General features: G+C 38.3%; 6 protein-coding genes across 7 annotated transcripts in view; 3 read left to right on the plus strand and 3 right to left on the minus strand.

Moving 5' to 3' along the window:
- Window positions 1-6,663, plus strand: part of LOC136414528 (zinc finger protein OZF-like) — a 183,432-nt gene extending 176,769 nt beyond the window's left edge. Inside the window, exon 4 of one of the 2 annotated variants that reach the window (XM_066398618.1) lies at window positions 1,939-3,135. In XM_066398618.1, coding sequence (XP_066254715.1) covers window positions 1,939-3,094 — 1,156 coding nt within the window. In that variant the 3' untranslated portion in view covers window positions 3,095-3,135. Of the gene's footprint in view, window positions 1-1,938; window positions 3,136-5,651 lie in introns of those variants that run through there. The other variant, XM_066398627.1, reaches the window with a different exon arrangement.
- Window positions 6,664-7,866: 1,203 nt separating this feature from the next.
- LOC136414300 (zinc finger imprinted 3-like) lies at window positions 7,867-8,823 on the plus strand. Its single transcript, XM_066398220.1, has 2 exons — window positions 7,867-7,889; window positions 8,115-8,823. Exons 1-2 carry the CDS (start codon window positions 7,867-7,869, stop codon window positions 8,821-8,823), a joined length of 732 nt encoding a protein of 243 aa, XP_066254317.1.
- Window positions 8,824-10,241: 1,418 nt separating this feature from the next.
- Window positions 10,242-11,262, minus strand: LOC136414543 (beta-1,3-glucan-binding protein-like). The gene is made up of 2 exons (XM_066398653.1): window positions 10,874-11,262; window positions 10,242-10,819 (listed from the first exon to the last, which is right to left on the minus strand). Exons 1-2 carry the CDS (start codon window positions 11,220-11,222, stop codon window positions 10,290-10,292), a joined length of 879 nt encoding a protein of 292 aa, XP_066254750.1. The 5' UTR covers window positions 11,223-11,262; the 3' UTR covers window positions 10,242-10,289.
- Window positions 11,263-12,103: 841 nt separating this feature from the next.
- LOC136414301 (uncharacterized) lies at window positions 12,104-13,680 on the minus strand. The gene is made up of 5 exons (XM_066398221.1): window positions 13,255-13,680; window positions 12,952-13,201; window positions 12,659-12,902; window positions 12,305-12,608; window positions 12,104-12,255 (listed from the first exon to the last, which is right to left on the minus strand). The coding sequence occupies exons 1-5, from the start codon at window positions 13,433-13,435 to the stop codon at window positions 12,104-12,106; spliced, it is 1,131 nt and encodes a 376-aa protein (XP_066254318.1). The 5' UTR covers window positions 13,436-13,680.
- An 875-nt stretch (window positions 13,681-14,555) lies between these two features.
- On the plus strand, window positions 14,556-15,524 carry LOC136414280 (dynein light chain Tctex-type protein 2B-like). Its single transcript, XM_066398202.1, has 4 exons — window positions 14,556-14,918; window positions 14,967-15,100; window positions 15,155-15,288; window positions 15,339-15,524. Exons 1-4 carry the CDS (start codon window positions 14,740-14,742, stop codon window positions 15,384-15,386), a joined length of 495 nt encoding a protein of 164 aa, XP_066254299.1. The 5' UTR covers window positions 14,556-14,739; the 3' UTR covers window positions 15,387-15,524.
- Window positions 15,435-16,598, minus strand: LOC136414279 (parkin coregulated gene protein). The gene is made up of 5 exons (XM_066398201.1): window positions 16,317-16,598; window positions 16,129-16,268; window positions 15,900-16,071; window positions 15,685-15,834; window positions 15,435-15,624 (listed from the first exon to the last, which is right to left on the minus strand). Exons 1-5 carry the CDS (start codon window positions 16,429-16,431, stop codon window positions 15,464-15,466), a joined length of 738 nt encoding a protein of 245 aa, XP_066254298.1. The 5' UTR covers window positions 16,432-16,598; the 3' UTR covers window positions 15,435-15,463.
- Between the last annotated feature and the right edge of the window lie 2 nt (window positions 16,599-16,600).

The raw sequence follows: 16,600 nt of genomic DNA on the forward strand, positions 1-16,600 counted from the left end.
AAACAAAATAACTCAAAAGCGGGAAAAAACCAGTAACCCTCTCGGATACCTAAAATGCAGCAAATGCTGCACCTACTTCACCAAGTCCCAGATAGACATGGAAATCCACCAGGAAACTCACAAGTATATCCAATGCCAGATCTGCTCCAGGCGATTTAACGGCAAAAACAAAGAGACTCTTCTGGAAAAACACCAGAAGGTCCACGAAAAGCATACCACGTGCAAGTACTGCCACAGAGGGTTTAAATACAAAAGGGCCTTATCTAAGCATGAGAACGAGCATCATGCGAGTTCATATCCATACAAGTGCAAGTTTTGCTTGAATCGTTTCGCGGGTGAGCACACTTTGATGAAACACTACAAAGTGCATGCAACGAAAGACGTTTATTTGTGCAATCATTGCAATGACGTGTTTCTGCGCAGCTCGGACTTACACGTGCACATTTCCACACAGCATTTGGGCAAGAAGTTGTGCAAATGTCAGTTTTGTGATAAAGAGTTTTCCCACTACTCATTTTTGATGAATCACATTTCGGTGAAACATAAGCCAGTTAATTGTTCTTAGGAGGTCCGGTAGATTCCAAAAAATTATTTTAAAAATCTCTGTATTTAAGAAAGTGAAGTTGGAACTGTGGAGGAGTGAGAAAAAGTGCCAGTAGCAAAGTATGCTTATTTTGAAAATATTTTGTCAAATAGGGCCAGGAAGAAATAAAACCACCTTTGCAAGTTTCCGTTTCTTTTTCGGAATGTTCTAATTCTCCAAAAAAAGACTTTGATTGAGTGCCTCCTTATGTAACTTTGCCACAATTTAACCTACCGTTTATCTCTTCTGGGCCACCCAGAACATAACACGGAAAGTTCACATCTTTCTAACTTTCTGTGCAATTCTTATACATTATGTAACGCCTAACGCATTGTGCAGATACTGGTAACTTATGTGTCGGCATTAACACCTCCTATTAGTTCATTCGGGGTGACCCGAGGTGGATCGAAGAGGAAGAAGAAGTAGTAGTACTTAGATTCGCTCCCTCACCAAAAAATCTCATGAACTAATCCTAATAACTTCCAGAAGAAGTCCTATTCCTAGCGGCGTTCCTTCTGAGTCCTATGTTTCCTTCGTTTTGTCCATCAACGCCCGGCTTATGGAGTTCATTGAAAATCTTCGGTATTTAACTGAGATGTTCCATCAGCATCGATTAGCTCCACTGGAACAACATCAAGCTTTTTTATTGGTTTTATTATGAGAAAATTCTCGTTGCTCTAAAGAATTTTCCTGGCATGGTCTCAAACACCACTAGTAAATCTGGCTATCATCTGGTTTCGGTGCTTCTGACGTGGAACACTGTCCACTTGTCCGTCATCATCGCACATTTTGCTGTGCCAGAACTCAGGGACTCAAATTCTAAGCGTAAAATTCACTGTAATGTCTGCCATGGCCTAGGAAAATATGTGGATTTCCTAGCCCCTGGCAGACACCACAAGACATCCTATACCTGGGTTGGGCAAAAAGTTATCGTGTATTTTTATAGTCACTACTTTTGTGATAGTTGTACCGACCTGCAATTAACTTTATTCTCGTATTCACATCACAGAGTCATAGCACACACTTCGTCCTAAAATTAAAAAAACATACAAAAAGCCTAAACGCGTCGTTTTCTGTCCGCAAACGCATTTCCTGCTCGACTGAAAGTGTCCACCATGACCCCTTCAACCCTTAATCGATGTCTCAAAACGTGTCTACACTGATCCTCTAGTTGAAAATTTTACCATAGAGTCGCAGCAGACACCGGTGTCTGCTAGTCGCATTGTTCTCTTTAGCAGTGTATTAAGCAGTAAAAGTGAACGCCACGTTGCCAGATTTTAAAGATTTTCTGTGAAAACTAACTTGTTTCATATTATCCAATACAATTGATCTATAATATGTCCATTTTATTTTAGACTCAATAACATCAAAACCGAAACCACAAATGCCCCGAAAAACGGACCATTCCCATGCACCATCTGCGACAAAACTTTTTCTTCTGTGAGGTTCCTAGGAAACCACCATGTCAAATGCCAATCCAAAGACGCTCTTTCAAGTACTAAACTCAAGCATTCCCATCATTGCCTCAAATGTCCCAAAACATTCAGGACCATAAGGCAGCTAACAACTCACCAAAAGAAGCATTGCGACCAAGAACTTACGCTTCAGCACGACCAAGACTTGGATTTGTACATTTGCCAGATATGCTCCACTGCTTTCCAGAGCAGCACCGAGGCCGAAGACCATTTAAACCTCCACAAAGAAAGTTTCGCCTGTCTCAAATGCCCCACTCAGTTCACCACCCTCAAGTCTTTGGCTGTTCACATGGGACAGCACCCTGAAGAGGGCAAAATCCCTTGTCCTTTGTGCCCTTTCAAGGCCCCTAAAAAAAGAAATTTGCTGCATCATCTATCCTCAACGCATACGGATACTTTTTCTTGCAAAATATGCGACAAAACCTTTAATAGCAAATCGAATTTGCGGAGGCACATGTTTCGGCATGACGAGACCAAAAAAAAGACATGTGTTGTCTGTTTCAAAATTTTTTTCGAAGAAAGGGCTCTGCTGAGGCATCAGACCTGCATCCACAAGGTAGAAATTAGGGCAGACCCTTCACTGCTCTGGTGTGACATTTGCAGGCTCGAATTCAAGACTTTGAATCTCCTGAAATATCATCAAGACAAAGCGCACACCAAAGAAAACGTGAATAAACCCACGGAGAAGAACTGTCTGTGTGATATTTGCGGGCAAGGATTTCGAGACTCTGATAATCTCAAAAAGCATAAAATTTCACACACTGAGGACCGGCCCTTTGTGTGCAAGGACTGTGGAAAAGGGTTCAAGCATCGCTATGTTTTGAGGTACCATCAAAGAACGCACACTGGGGAAAGGCCCCATGTTTGCGGTTATTGTGGAAAAGGATTTAGGCAGTGGACGCCTTATAAGGTGCATTTGAGGGGGCACACTGGGGAGAAGCCCTACGTGTGTAAGCTGTGCGGGAAGGGATTTACGACCAATCAGGGACTGAAGTTACATGTTAAAGGCTGCTTTGATAGCGGGGATAATGAGTGATTTGTCTATTTTGTGTTCAATAAAATTTAACTGAAGAAGTCTTTTAAGTTGCTTCATTGTAAAATTTCTTATCAGGGGATGTTCAAATGGTAAATTCTCAGAAATGCCTACGCCACTGAATGAGACTCAAAAATTGCCAAGAACCTCATTTGATACTATAATATATAGTATAATGTCCAGGGACGTTTCTATCAACCTCTAAAGGGGCGATAAATTGATACAATACACTTTGGACTTGTTTCCATGGGTTGAATTACTTTCAAGGTGGATGTTCTTACAGTACGCCAATGAATTAATATCATTTTTTAAATTCTCAAAAATGATCTTTAAATAAAATAACAAAAATAGGGTGCGTCTCTATCAATCTTGAAATTTCCAACATCTTCCAGCAATAAGTTTCTCGACCCGGAAAGCAACTCGAAATTTCAAAATGCTGAAATAACCTAGGAAACGTACATTTCAGGTCGAAATCTAATTAATCCCAATCACCCTAAAAATCTAAATTGAACCTCAAAATTTGCTAATCTCAAAGCTAACTTTCTAGCTAAAAATGTGATGATTTTTGTTTTTTTTTTTTGTAGAGAGGATCTTACAAAAACCTCCACCTTAATCGACGACGAACCTCCTAATGAGGATGATTCCAACCGCGATGATCCCCTCAAAACAACCCTACCTCAAAGTTTTGATCTTGAACCTATACACCGTCGACACGGCTACACCGAGATGGTTTTAAATGGAAAATATCGCATATTCGAATGTGATTCTTGCCAAAAACGGTTCAGAAACCAAGTTTTTGCTGAAATCCACCTGAAAGATTATCCGAACTGTTGTATAATGTCCAATACCGTTCAGACCATTCATATGAATAAAGTGGACAAACGAGTCAATCTGAGACGTAAGAAATACCTTGAAGTTGAGGAATATATCTTGCAGTATTGCAGTCATTGTGGGGAAGGTCTGTTCACTTTAGAAGACTTGAAGGCACATGTTTCAAAGGAACATCCAGGGAAAAAGTTGTTTAAATGTCAGTATTGCGACAAAGAATTTTCACATAATTCGTTTATTTCAAATCACATGTTTTTGAAGCATAAAGAGTGATAAAAGAAAAGTTTCTTTAATAACCATTATATTATCAATATAGTTATGTTTTAATGAGTTTAATATAATAATTATTATTAAATACCTTTTTTTTCTACGCGAACATAAGTTCTCGTTATGAACAAACTCAAATCTGGCTCAAACAACCACAAATATAGGCAATCCACAATACCTCAGCATATGGCATTCTTATGAGACACAGTTTTTGCATCAATTCGATAGGTTTACCCTGTAGATTCTAGATGAATAAATCTCTCCCTCGTATAATTGAGACATCAAATTTCGGAACCTCTGTGCGGTACACGCGTTTTAATTTAAGTCTTTAAATCCCAAATTAATCTTTTCCGAATTGAGCGAGGAAAGTAGATATCCAAAAACAAGTTTCTTGACTTGATGGATGAATGTACATTTTGAATAAACATTGATATTCAATTAATAGCGCCACCTATCAGGCAACAGTTCAGTTATATAATAGCATTAGTGAAGCTTAATTCGCAACGCCGCTAGCGTCACCTATCGCAACGCGCTCCTAACTAATTTTTTTCGAAGTTGTTTTGCGGGCTCTTGAGCAGTTTTCAAGTTTTTCAATTGCATTTTCGAAATTACTATGTTATTCTTCTATCTGTTATTAAAATAAATTTGCCATGATTACATTTGACACATGTAAACTCCTTAAATGTACGTTTTTATTCCAGAATAACCATGAAACTGATCACGAAAACCAACTCAATCGAACTAGAAATTATGAACGTTTTCACCTCATTATCCGATAGAGACGCTATAGTCCCAATAAAACTGAAACCAAACACTACAAACACCAGCCATCAAGCTTTAATAGAAGGTCCTTTTCCTTGCACAAAGTGCCCAAAGAAATTTAGATCTTTCAAAGGCCTATTCCGGCACATGTTCAAACACGAAGGGGAAGGCGATATGCCGTGCCCCTTGTGCCCTTACAAAACAGACAGAAGGAAACTACTTGCAAACCATTTCTATAACAGACACTCGAGTAACATGACCTGCCAGAAATGCGGAAAGGACTTTGCCAGTAGACCAAGCCTTAGGGACCATGTTAAGGTTGCTCACGAGGATACCAACAAGTGTAGTATTTGTTCCAAAGTTTTCTTAAAGGAGAGTAATCTTGTTAATCATGGCCTTAAAGAGCATAAGAAGAAAATGAAGTTCAATTGCTCGCAATGCGACAAATATTTTGAGTATGAGCATAGTTTGACTTACCATGAGAGGGCACACCAAAGAAACACAGCTTTTTCTTGGGTTTAAGGAACGTTAAGACCGCTTAAAGAATTTTTTGTTTTGGTTCTTGTAATAGATTTCTAAAATCGGTTAAGGCATCTCCTTTATCTCATTACTTATCATTGCTTCACTCTCAAAGAGGTTCCGCAATTGTCCTCGAAACTAAAATGTTGATAAAATAACTCATCTGAAAACCAATTTTTTTCAGATCTTATGTCCGCATCATCTCCGATGATTTTTCTGGAAATGCAGAAACTTTCGCAGCCAATTTAAAACAAGAAGAATTGATAATCAAAATGGAGGATCCAGTTTTCGCCGAAAAACCCTACTCTGGGTCATATATTTGCCCTACATGTTTCGCAAGCTTTCATTCTGAAAATGATCTCTACCAACACTTTTCAACCCACAGCAAGGACAACAACGGCAGCATTCCCTGCCCTTTCTGCCCTTACCAAGCAAAGTCTAAAGGGGCCTTGAGGGCACATTTATATTACCGACACACGTGCCACACCTGCATGCATTGCAATCAAACTTGCTCCTCAAATTACAGCATGAAGAACCACATTCTAGCCCTCCATAAAGACAAACACGTCTGCATGGTATGCTACAAGTTTTTTTTGCAAGAGGAAAAACTCATTCTTCATCAAGTCAGACATCACGGGGGCAATGTGTTGCTGCGTCAGCGCAGGTGTAAAGTGTGTTCCAGAGAATTTTTAAAAAGAAATGCCCTTTTAGAACACCAAATCAGCTCTCACAAAGTAGCGTCCAATTTGAAGATCCCAGTGGAGCATTCCTGCTCCAAATGTTCGAGCAAATTTCCACAGGAAGTCGAGCTGTTTGAGCATATGAAGAGCCACTTTAAGGGAGACGTTATCGATTGCCCTTTGTGCCCTTTTACAGCGGGAAGAAGGGATTCTGTTAATCGGCTACTGGAGCATCGCATGCGCAGACACTACCCACAGAACATTATGGTGAAAATTGAAGCACGGCCCCAACTTGAAGAAGATGATAATTTGGAAAAGGAAGGCAGTCTTCAGGAATTTATTTGCCCTAAATGTTCCTTTCAATGCGATTCGCAAAAGAGCCTTTTTCAGCATTGCGTTGGACATGGTCAAAATGGATTTTGCCCTTGCCTTTTCTGCCCTTATATCGGCTTTAATAAGCAGAATCTTACCATCCATCTGACCAGCAAGCATAATACTTAACTTACTATCCTTACCGAATCCCAAATTAGCCTCCATATTAAATTTGAAGTAAACTTGTGATTAATTCTTAGACTCTCATCATTTAAAACCGTTGAAAAATGGCATAGAGCTCCCAAACTTCTGAATTCTAGTTAATATGAACTAAACCCCATAAAACTCCCAAATTTTATGCAGGGTGATTCAGGAGGAAGTAACAATATTTCAGTACGTATTGGGTGACTCAAAATGAGCATAAAAATTCCTATATAGGTGGATATAGAAATTCAAGGGTAAGTTCAACATTTTTATTAAATGTGCTAAAGTGTCATTTAATGATTATTAATAAAACACGTTGGCTAATAATTTAAAAAAATACCACCGTTTGCATTTAAACACATGTCCGTTGTCCACGTCTATAGGAACTTTCATGCTTATTTTGAGGCACCCAATACCTGAAAATTTGCTACTTCCTCCTGAATCACCCTGTATGTTCATACAGAGATTTTCAACTCTCTGAAAAGCTACAAAAATATTCTTACTGTGGCAGAAGTTGAAATAATAATTCGAAAAATTTTTTTGGAATTTTGAAAAATGTAATCGTGATCAAGAAAGACATTCAAATTTCTGGAATTTATGGTTTGTGTCACAAACAGGAAAATATCTCATAGATTCAGAAAACAGTAGAAACTTTCACTTTCGAAGAAAGTTTGGAAGAAGCGAGGTAAGGGCAGCTAGAACTTTTAAGAGTATTCCACGAGGTTTATCATGAACCCAATGGGATCTCATGAATTTCGAAATTAGCGGAAAATTTTGATTTTGTGGTCACACTAGCAAAAATGAACGAAGGCGAAATCAGGCTTTGAGCATCTTCAGAACATATAAGCTTCTCCCAGAAACAGAAAAATGAGGCCAGAAAATGGCCACTAAAAGTTCATATTTTCCATCAGAAATACCTGGCATACCAACAAAAAGAGTCACGTCAGGCATATATTACAATGTAAGCAACCTTTATGGCCATGGCGAAGAACCAAATTTTTAACGTACTTGATGAGAACGAGTATTGATAGATACTTAAAGTGACCCTTTACTGGTCACATGAGGAATAAAATTTGATCCTAAATGAAACCTAGAAATATGAGGATATTTGCTCATCGACAGACTTAATTCTAGGTGAATGTGATAGTGATAATTTTTTGACCTGTGGTCATTTTAATCTGCCAAATGTTTCATGGGTTAATGATGAATTTGGTGGATGCCCAATGGTCATTTAAACAAGCGCACCTTGGTTGGTTCTGATTTTTTCAACTATTTTTCACTGCCGAACAATTAATAAGTTTATGAGAGATGAGTAGCAATAGAGCGATGATTCATAGACGTAAATTATTCCTAATCGTTACAAAAAATCAAAGTAGATTTAAATTTTAAAAACGACATACATATGGTGCTAAAAAGGCTTTAGGCTGTCGGTAAAAATTCACATTTTTCAGGTCCTATGAATCCCCGACAACGCCCCAAAGTGTAACTGAGTATGAAGGTGAAGACTTCCCAGCTGAAGACAATAGGCAGCAGTTTGCTTGTCCAAAATGTCTCCTTGAGTTCAATGCGCGAAGCAAACTATTCCAGCACTGCACTTCTCATGGCCAAACCGGTTTTTTCCCGTGCCTTTTCTGTCCTTACATAGGTCACAGTAAGCAGAACCTCATAAACCATCTGAGCAGCAAACACCAAAGCCTTCAAGATTCGACTTGCGAACTGAAGCCCCCAAAACATGTCTGCCCTAAATGTCCAGAAAGCTTTCCAGGGGAAGTGAATCTCTTTCGTCATATGAAGAACCACGTCGAGGAGGGCAAGGTGTCGTGTCCTCTCTGCCCTTTTCGAACGGAGGGCAAAAATCCTGGAAGGAATTTAATGGATCACCGAAGAACTATGCATGTCGATACTCTGGGCAAGTGTCCGGAGTGCGGCGTATTGTTGAAGAAAAAGGACATGAAAGACCATCAAATGTCCGTGCATTTGGGAAAGCAGAAAATGTACAAGTGCTCGAAGTGTTGCGAACGGTTTTATAGTTCTGGTGATTTAAACAGACATCTTAGTACGCACGTGGAACTGATGTACAGGTGCTCTCGATGCGGAAAAACTTATAAGTACAAGTGGAACTTGCTGGTTCATGAGAGGAAGATTCATGAGGGGAGCTAATCAAACAACACAGTCGCACTTTAAAATTATCAAATTCAGCGTGTCTCTAAAAGGTCTGTACAAAGTTCCACCACAGATTTTTGAGGCGAAAACATGACGATTTAACTCAATTCACCTTAATCCAAAAATGGACAGTTTTCAAAATATAGGAATCAAGGGAAAGATTAAAAAAAGGAAAAAAATTAATTACATCGTTTGTAATGCTACTATCTCAACAATATGCCGCATCGGGGGTTTTGGGAGCGAGAAATCAGAATCCGTTTGTAGAAAACGCTGTCAGCGCTTGGCAAACTCTCTTTAAAGGGACATAACTTTTTTATCACCCGGTATAAAATTTGTTTACGACTAAATTTATGTTTTTCTACGTGTCTTGTGAAAAAATATATCTTGGTACGAGACCTTTTGAAAGACCCTGTATATTATTAAATATTTAGTTGAATTCAAAAAATCGGGTAGAAAATAAAGGCTGCCGTTTCGCTTCAGTACTTTCTTCTTGGAAGCACCACTTGGTCAATTTGGAAAGGACTGTGGAGCTGAGGATTGCTAATTGAAAAACCACCAACATCGATTCACTTGCCCCAAAGCGGTTTTCGCCATCGCCTCTTCTGCCCTTGCGTAGGTCAGAGCAGGCAGGATCTCAGCCCCTCTGTGCCAACAAACCCTCAAACTCCAACTGCTCTCATTGCAAGCCATCTTTCCCCACTACCACCACCTTATAGCAACATATCATTGTATTCCATAAGACACTCGATGTCCCAAGACACTTCGTTAAGTTTTCAAATTAATTCCAGCAAAGTTACTTAGGACCTGGAGTTTGCTAAGCATTCATGTCCCAAATGATCAAAAAGCTTTCCAAATGAATTGGACCTCTTTAGTCCTAGGAAAAATCATCTTGAGTAAAGAATGATAGCACGTCCTCCCTACTGCTGTATTTCAAAGGGGAGGACCCCGTTTCGAAACTGATGTATCACCGAAGGTCTAGGAACGGTATTACTCTGGATAAATGAAATTTTCTGACCAAAAGAAATATCATACTCATGTATCTGTGAATCTAAAAAGAGGAATGATGCATAAGTGCTAAATTTGGGGCTTTTATATTGGCGCTGATTTAAACAAACATCGCTACTCGCATACGCAGGTATTCGAGTAAAACCACGGATTTTGATGAGAGCGCTTAATAAACCAAAACAGCGGACTTCGGTCAACCATATTAATCAATGAAATGACCCAGGAGCAATATATTAAGTGAGAATTCGTACAAGACTAAGTCACTTCGTAGCTAAGTTAAATTGCCGAAATTCTATCTTGGAGCTGCAGCCTTAATTGCTATACACTGCCACCCTGTATATCTTGAACCGACTTATCGGAAATGGCGTCATCAATGGTTACTTTTCTTTGAATATTGAATGGAATGCTACTGATTAAAGTAACGTTTTTATTTCGTTGGATTGCACCGTGTAACAACATCACCAAAAAATCTGATAATTAGACCCTTCCAGCTTCGTCTTCGCAACGATTATTATCTCAATTTTATCTCTCAACTTTTCCACTTTAAAACTAATCCCCCCGTCGGGAATCGCCCTTGCTTCCACCACATTAATGTGGCTCAAACGCAGCTTCTCTCTAACTAGTGCCTGAGCGAACTCTTTTGGAGTGGATTTCATGGGAAATCTTCCGAACACTTTAACCACGGTAGCATGGTAGTCATCTTTCTGAGCCAGCTCATAAAGGATTCGGTTTTCTGTCTCGAAATACTCATTTGCCTGTGCTAAATAAAGCAAGTCGTAGGAGGCATTTAAGAAGAGGCCACAGCAGGCAGTAACTTGCGAGTCTCTTGTCCTCCCTCTCTCCATTGACTTGTTGGAGCTTGTCGGTTCGTTCATCCTGTAGGAACGAACATCCAGAAGCGGGTTGTGTTGATTCGAACGTTCAGGGTTGAACAGAAAATCGAGGTTTACTGCTGCAGTGCAGTTTAAGGGGGTAACACTTGAAGTGTCTGCAAAACGATAGTTTATGGGTTAATAGATAAAAAAAGGCAGGATTCAAGTACCTTTAACAATGTATTCTCCATCATCGTACCTATATCCTAGCTCATCTTTGATGACGAACAACCAAAAATAAACAATATTCCCTGCGACTAACTTTCTAGTCTTGTCCTCGAAAACCCATCGATCGTTACACTTTTTCAGAATATCCTTAGAGAAATGTCCAGCTTCCAGACCATTCATGGGCTCGTTGATGTTCCCATGGAATGCGAACAGTTGTACCCCTTCTTCATGAGGAATGGAAAACCTAAACCCTTTGTCGAAGATTTCGATTTTTGGTGCTGGTACTGTGTAATCGCCACTACACACACAACATGCGAGAGAAAATGCTAAAACAGCCACTAACAAGAGCATTATTGCAGTTAGCGTTCAAACTGATGCTTCTTTAGTTTTAACCATCTGGTCTATAACAATTTTTGTTGTGTGAAATGTATATACTTACTATAGGGGGGGGGGTGTGAAAATTGGCTTGGACGCATGTGCGTCATTGGTTTATGGGATTTTTCGATGGTAGATAAGTACCAAAAAAGTTATTTAATTCCCTATTACTCAGATTCATATAAGAACTACATTATTGTGTTTATTTTGCTCGTAGCTATGAATGCGAGTGCATATAGAACCCACTAATGAGCAGAACCTCGTAATTCCACCATCGGTTATACCGAGATTACAAAACTGGTTTTCCCATTTGTCTGATGGTAGATTATGCTGACCTTCTGACATGTCTTCCAATAATAATCAATGTTTTTAATTCATTAATATGATAAATTATAGCTGCCATATAGTAATTCTCAGAAGTTGGATAGGCACCGCAAGTCCTTATTGTAGACATTTGTAAAAAATTAGAATGCAAATGTACCCGGCTGTGTATCAGTTTGAAGCTTGAGGAATCCTACAGAAATCTGAATTTCTTGTTTAATCAACAAAAAATCAGCCTATAATTACTAATGATTCAATTCTAAGAATGGCAGCCATTCAACGTTGCCAAGATCGTATCGATGTTGGTACCATTTATGGTAATTTTTGAGTACCACTATAATTCCTCCTCCGTTATATGGTAAATGGGTTTGTGATATATGGTAAATTTTCTCCAGAAATTCTTCCTTGTGCTATTAAAGGCTTGAAATTTTAAATTTCTTGATAGCATGGTGAGCGTAAATTAATGGTAATAATGAAAATAGAAGTTGCAATTTTTAACATCACTTTTATTCTTTAGAATAATCTCTAATACCATATCACCGAACAAGGAGAGTTCTCATCTTAACCACTTCCATTAATTCTACGTTATTGAGCAAGAAAGACTTCAAATTGCAACACTTTTGTTTTATATACGAAATTTTATCTTTCAATTTCTCCTCTGTGAGTGGCAGCACTAACTTAATTACCTCTAAAACGCTAAAATATTACATTGACTTTACAATTTAATAATAGTTTACCCAAAGTGTCTTGTTGCAGGCTCACGAGCCTCTCCAAGCACTGGCAACAATCCACATAACACGTTTCCATATAAGGCGAGTAAGTCCATTCAAAACTGACCAAAGGATAGTAGTTTTGCAGGATTTTCATAAACTGGTCGTTCTTCATTGGCTTCTCCACAATGAGGTGCACCCTAGCCTTAGGCAAACAGACAAAGAACTTATCCCTTTGATCCTCTCGCACGATATTCACCGTGTCGATTCTCTTCGTCGAGTTATCCAGGTGCAAGTTTAGAACTTTAAGTTTACTAAAACGCACCTGAAGCTGCAAATACACTATAAAAACTGTATCACTATGGGGATTAAATCGAATACTTTGCTGAAAAATTGCATGAATATCCAACAATCCAAAGTAAGAGTTTCCAAATTGTAGAACATTTCAATGCAGTTGGTGAAAACTGTACTATCAAATAATCTTTTGGAGTTAAAGGTGGAGTAGCGCAAGCTGATGCTTTTCAAAGTTCGTTTAGACTTCAGGCAAGCGATAAGGATGTTTGAGAAACTCATGTTATTCATGTTGGCGTTTGTTAGTTTGAGGCTCTCCAATTGAGCTTGATGCCTGCAATCACCCATATTGTATGATTTAAATTGCAGGAAAGCGAACGTACTTGACGAATCTTATTAGCAAGTAGGAAAGTTTCTTCAGCTGGTATAGATCATACCACTCTATAATAGCAAGAGACTTCAACTGAACTAAGCGTTCAAACAGTAAAACCAGAAACCTCCCCACTTTCTTCACAGTCTCTTTATGCCTTGGCGCTCCCTTCTTGTCACTCTGAGAATATGGGACACTCCAGCCTATCTCCAAATGCTCGATATTCTTGTAGTATTTTTGAGTTAGGAAAATAATGCTCGGATCTGTGGTGAATTGACTAGGTGTAGAATATGCCAGATCATGGAATATCGCAAACCATTTAAGTCTGTGTCCACTTGAACCTGGAGTTTTCTCCAAAAAGTCGCAGTTTCGGCAACCTCCCTCCATCTGGAACAGCTGGACATGAAGGCCAATTTGTCATAGTAGGAAAGTAAGTTGAAAATCTTGTATAAAATCTCTAAAGGCATGTAGCTCCAGTCGATCTCCTGGTCTCCCATTATGGGCAGGGTACCCCCAGTAAATCCTTCTCATCCTATAATTTTCCGGATTTATTCGCGTTATCCCCCCTGGTCTTGTTGCGGTGATTAGTACGTTGTATCTTTAAATATACTTTTGATTTTAATGCATAAAAAAATGTGGTAAAAAGGTCAGATATAATTGCTAAAAACGTCTATTATAGACAAACAGCGTCAATTTCATAAAGGTGGTTTCCATGGTTTGGACGGGTTGCGTGAGGTTCCTTGTTGTCCACTATTTAGATTGATTAATTTAAAACTTATTGGAAGGTTTGTTATTGTAAAATTATAGTTATTTACTTAACAGATGCGGGATGTGATACCTTACCACACGCTAATTGCAAATAACTGAACTCCGCTTTGCTCCATATTATAGCCAGCAACCAATGCGGTAAAAGCACTTTCGCACGTATTTAGTACAATACTTTTCTTACGAGCACAGGTGCGTTAACTTTATTGTCGTCTCGGAGTCCAATTAAATATTAAGCGTGAGGTAAAAAGTTTTACTTTAATTTGGGAACGGTAAAGTTATTTTCTTAACAAGCGAAATGCGACACTTTCCCACACGCCTACTCAGGCAAGTCGTCAAGTGTGGGAAAAACACTTGCCGCATGAGTTAGGAACTATTTTTTTCTTACTACTACGAATAAATAAAAACACTTTTATTAATATAATTTAACTAATTTTTATTAATATAATTTAATTTTACTGCATGCTCGTTGGGAATTATATTTTTTGTTTCTTGCTTAAGAAGCTGCTCTCAGAGAGTGCATCGTTGCCAGATTGATCAAAAAATCTCAAGTTGAAATAAACCCTAGCACTTACACCAAAGCATACATCTTTGAGACTTTCTTTAGTCTTGATTCGGTTTTGAAACAAGAAAATAAGTAAAGACTCGTGTATTTAATTGACTAGCATTACTCTAGCCGGAGCAACTCATAACTTAAAAAAAAAGTAATAGAAATAAATAGTAAAGTAGTATCATAATCTGGCAACCCAGCAACCGTTGCCATGGTTGCGAGAACTGACTTCAATCACGTGCTTTTTGTTGACATATTAGATAGAATATCACATGACATGTCTGATGTTTGGATTGTCCATATTTAACTTAACCTCACATTTGATATTTTCATAAACAATTTGCTTCACTCTTTTCTACCAAATTTCAAAGATTTTTCCTTCCAAAATTACCTTAATATCCGCCACAAAAAAAAATTGTAATAAATAAACTTCATAATTTAACCTTAAGTTTTGACAATAAAATATCAACATAAAATTGTGCGACTATGAGTGATAATAAAGAGGAGACTGTGGAACCAGATGATGCAGTTTCAGCCACAGGTTCCCACACTACAACCACCTTACCATCCGCCTTTCCATCTATGATTGATGAAATTAAGCAGCTCAGCCACGAGTCTATAGCTCCTCAAAATTCTTACCAGATTAAACCAGATTTCCAAGATATGTATGTTCTTCTTCTCAACCCTCGAAACAACTGTTAATATTCATCTAGCTTCAAGGAAGTTCCAGTAAAAGATATAATCCGAAACGTCCAAACGAGCACGCTTGGGGGCAAGAACTATGATGCTGACAATGTTAAGAACTGGACAATTAAAATGGCAAATGAAATAAATGAAAAAGTGAGAGGTAAGTCCATGTGATCATTTTGAGTGGTTTTTTTTAAGTTTTGTTCATACAAAGACATTGCAATGAAGCGGTACCGTCACATAGTGCAGGTTGTTATTGGAGAGAGAAAAGGACAAGGTGTTAAATCAGGGGTTCGGTGCATTTGGGATCCTGAAACTGATTCCTGCTGTAGCGAGATTTTTATGAATGTACGTTGAATGGTAATGAGGTTCCAAACAATAAATTTCCTTGTTTTCAGGACACAATTTTCTGTGTGGTCACTGTGTTTGCAGTATTCCTGTATTAAATTATTATTGAAAAATATTTTAAGCACATAGACACCAATAAGGTACAAGTACGTTCATTTTATTGATTTTCTACACTCTAATTCATCATACACGATTCATAAGTAGGTATGAGGTATTTTATATTAATAAAGGCATCCTCTCCACCATATCTCTCCAATATTTCCAAAGTGTCATTAATTATGTCTGCCAAATTGTCTCCTCTCATTTGACTATAATCAATTTCATCTCCACAATTCACTACGACAAAAATAACGATTAAATGTGTTTAATACCAAGTATCTGATTAGCTTTCAGTACCATTCCTTTCTTTAAATAAATTAAGAGTTGGAAGTATCTGTCTATAATATGGCACTAAAGCTTCCCCTATCATGTCTCCAGCTTTCACAAGATGTTGTAGAACTTTGAGAGTTGAACACATGACTTCTTTATTCTTGGTCTTCAGTGCATCTAAAAACAACATTTTATATTTAGTTTATTTTTTTATAATTGAAAATTCAAATGAAAGGGACAACCTTTAATAGGAATAATTAGCTGAGGAATGCATGGGAATATTTTTTGTCCTCCATGAGCTAACATATCGTAAATGCCTTGTTGCGCAAATAGCTTGTATGGATTCTCAGTTTCGCAAAGTCCCTCGAAGAACATTGGCAAATAGTAATGAAAATCCAGCTTATTTACGTCGGCCTAATAATTAAATATTTTTTCGTAACATACAATTCAATTTGACTCTTTAGTGCAAACCTTCCAAGAAACTTTTCCTCCTTGTGCTTCCAACGCAATAGGCAAATTGCCTCTCAAATAGTTCATTCTAAATTTCTTAGCCCCTTTCGGCTCCACTTCCTTGAAAGCGTTGCATTTCTGAGGGGGAATTACGCACGTACCTGAAAACTAAATTGCACAAACACTCTCGGATTCTAATAAGAAACTACCTTTTTGTAATGCTTGCACAGTGAAAGCAGGCACCAGCCGACATTGTTTGTCATTTTTCTTCACGTTCGGCAAGGGTTTTCTTAGATTACTGCGAAACTCTTTGCCACTCACCATTTCCAATTAAATAGGTAAATGATCATGGCATGAAGTTGTGAAATGGGGGATGAATTGGGACCCTTCTGAAAGTGTGGGGAATGTAAACAGTTGCCAGGGGTAACTTCCGTTTGGTCAAGTATTGGGGATTGCTAAATAGAATGCAGGTGAAAGGTTAAAGGGGGTTCGT

This window comes from Euwallacea similis, chromosome 17, assembly GCF_039881205.1.
Source record: "Euwallacea similis isolate ESF13 chromosome 17, ESF131.1, whole genome shotgun sequence".
Taxonomy (NCBI): domain Eukaryota; kingdom Metazoa; phylum Arthropoda; class Insecta; order Coleoptera; family Curculionidae; genus Euwallacea; species Euwallacea similis.

Coding starts and splice junctions, on each gene's coding strand:
- LOC136414280 (XM_066398202.1), top strand. CDS start 14,740: ATGAGTGATAATAAAGAGGAGACTGTGGAACCAGATGATGCAGTTTCA. Junction 14,919..14,966: donor AAACCAGATTTCCAAGATAT/GTATGTTCTTCT, acceptor ATATTCATCTAG/CTTCAAGGAAGTTCCAGTAA. Junction 15,101..15,154: donor AATAAATGAAAAAGTGAGAG/GTAAGTCCATGT, acceptor GTTCATACAAAG/ACATTGCAATGAAGCGGTAC.
- LOC136414543 (XM_066398653.1), bottom strand. CDS start 11,222: ATGCTCTTGTTAGTGGCTGTTTTAGCATTTTCTCTCGCATGTTGTGTG. Junction 10,820..10,873: donor TGGAGAATACATTGTTAAAG/GTACTTGAATCC, acceptor ATCGTTTTGCAG/ACACTTCAAGTGTTACCCCC.
- LOC136414300 (XM_066398220.1), top strand. CDS start 7,867: ATGAATTTGGTGGATGCCCAATG. Junction 7,890..8,114: donor AATTTGGTGGATGCCCAATG/GTCATTTAAACA, acceptor CACATTTTTCAG/GTCCTATGAATCCCCGACAA.
- LOC136414301 (XM_066398221.1), bottom strand. CDS start 13,435: ATGGGAGACCAGGAGATCGACTGGAGCTACATGCCTTTAGAGATTTTA. Junction 13,202..13,254: donor AGTGGACACAGACTTAAATG/GTTTGCGATATT, acceptor AATTCACCACAG/ATCCGAGCATTATTTTCCTA. Junction 12,903..12,951: donor TTGCTAATAAGATTCGTCAA/GTACGTTCGCTT, acceptor GGGTGATTGCAG/GCATCAAGCTCAATTGGAGA.
- LOC136414279 (XM_066398201.1), bottom strand. CDS start 16,431: ATGGTGAGTGGCAAAGAGTTTCGCAGTAATCTAAGAAAACCCTTGCCG. Junction 16,269..16,316: donor TGTGCAAGCATTACAAAAAG/GTAGTTTCTTAT, acceptor TTTAGTTTTCAG/GTACGTGCGTAATTCCCCCT. Junction 15,835..15,899: donor GCTAATTATTCCTATTAAAG/GTTGTCCCTTTC, acceptor TGTTGTTTTTAG/ATGCACTGAAGACCAAGAAT.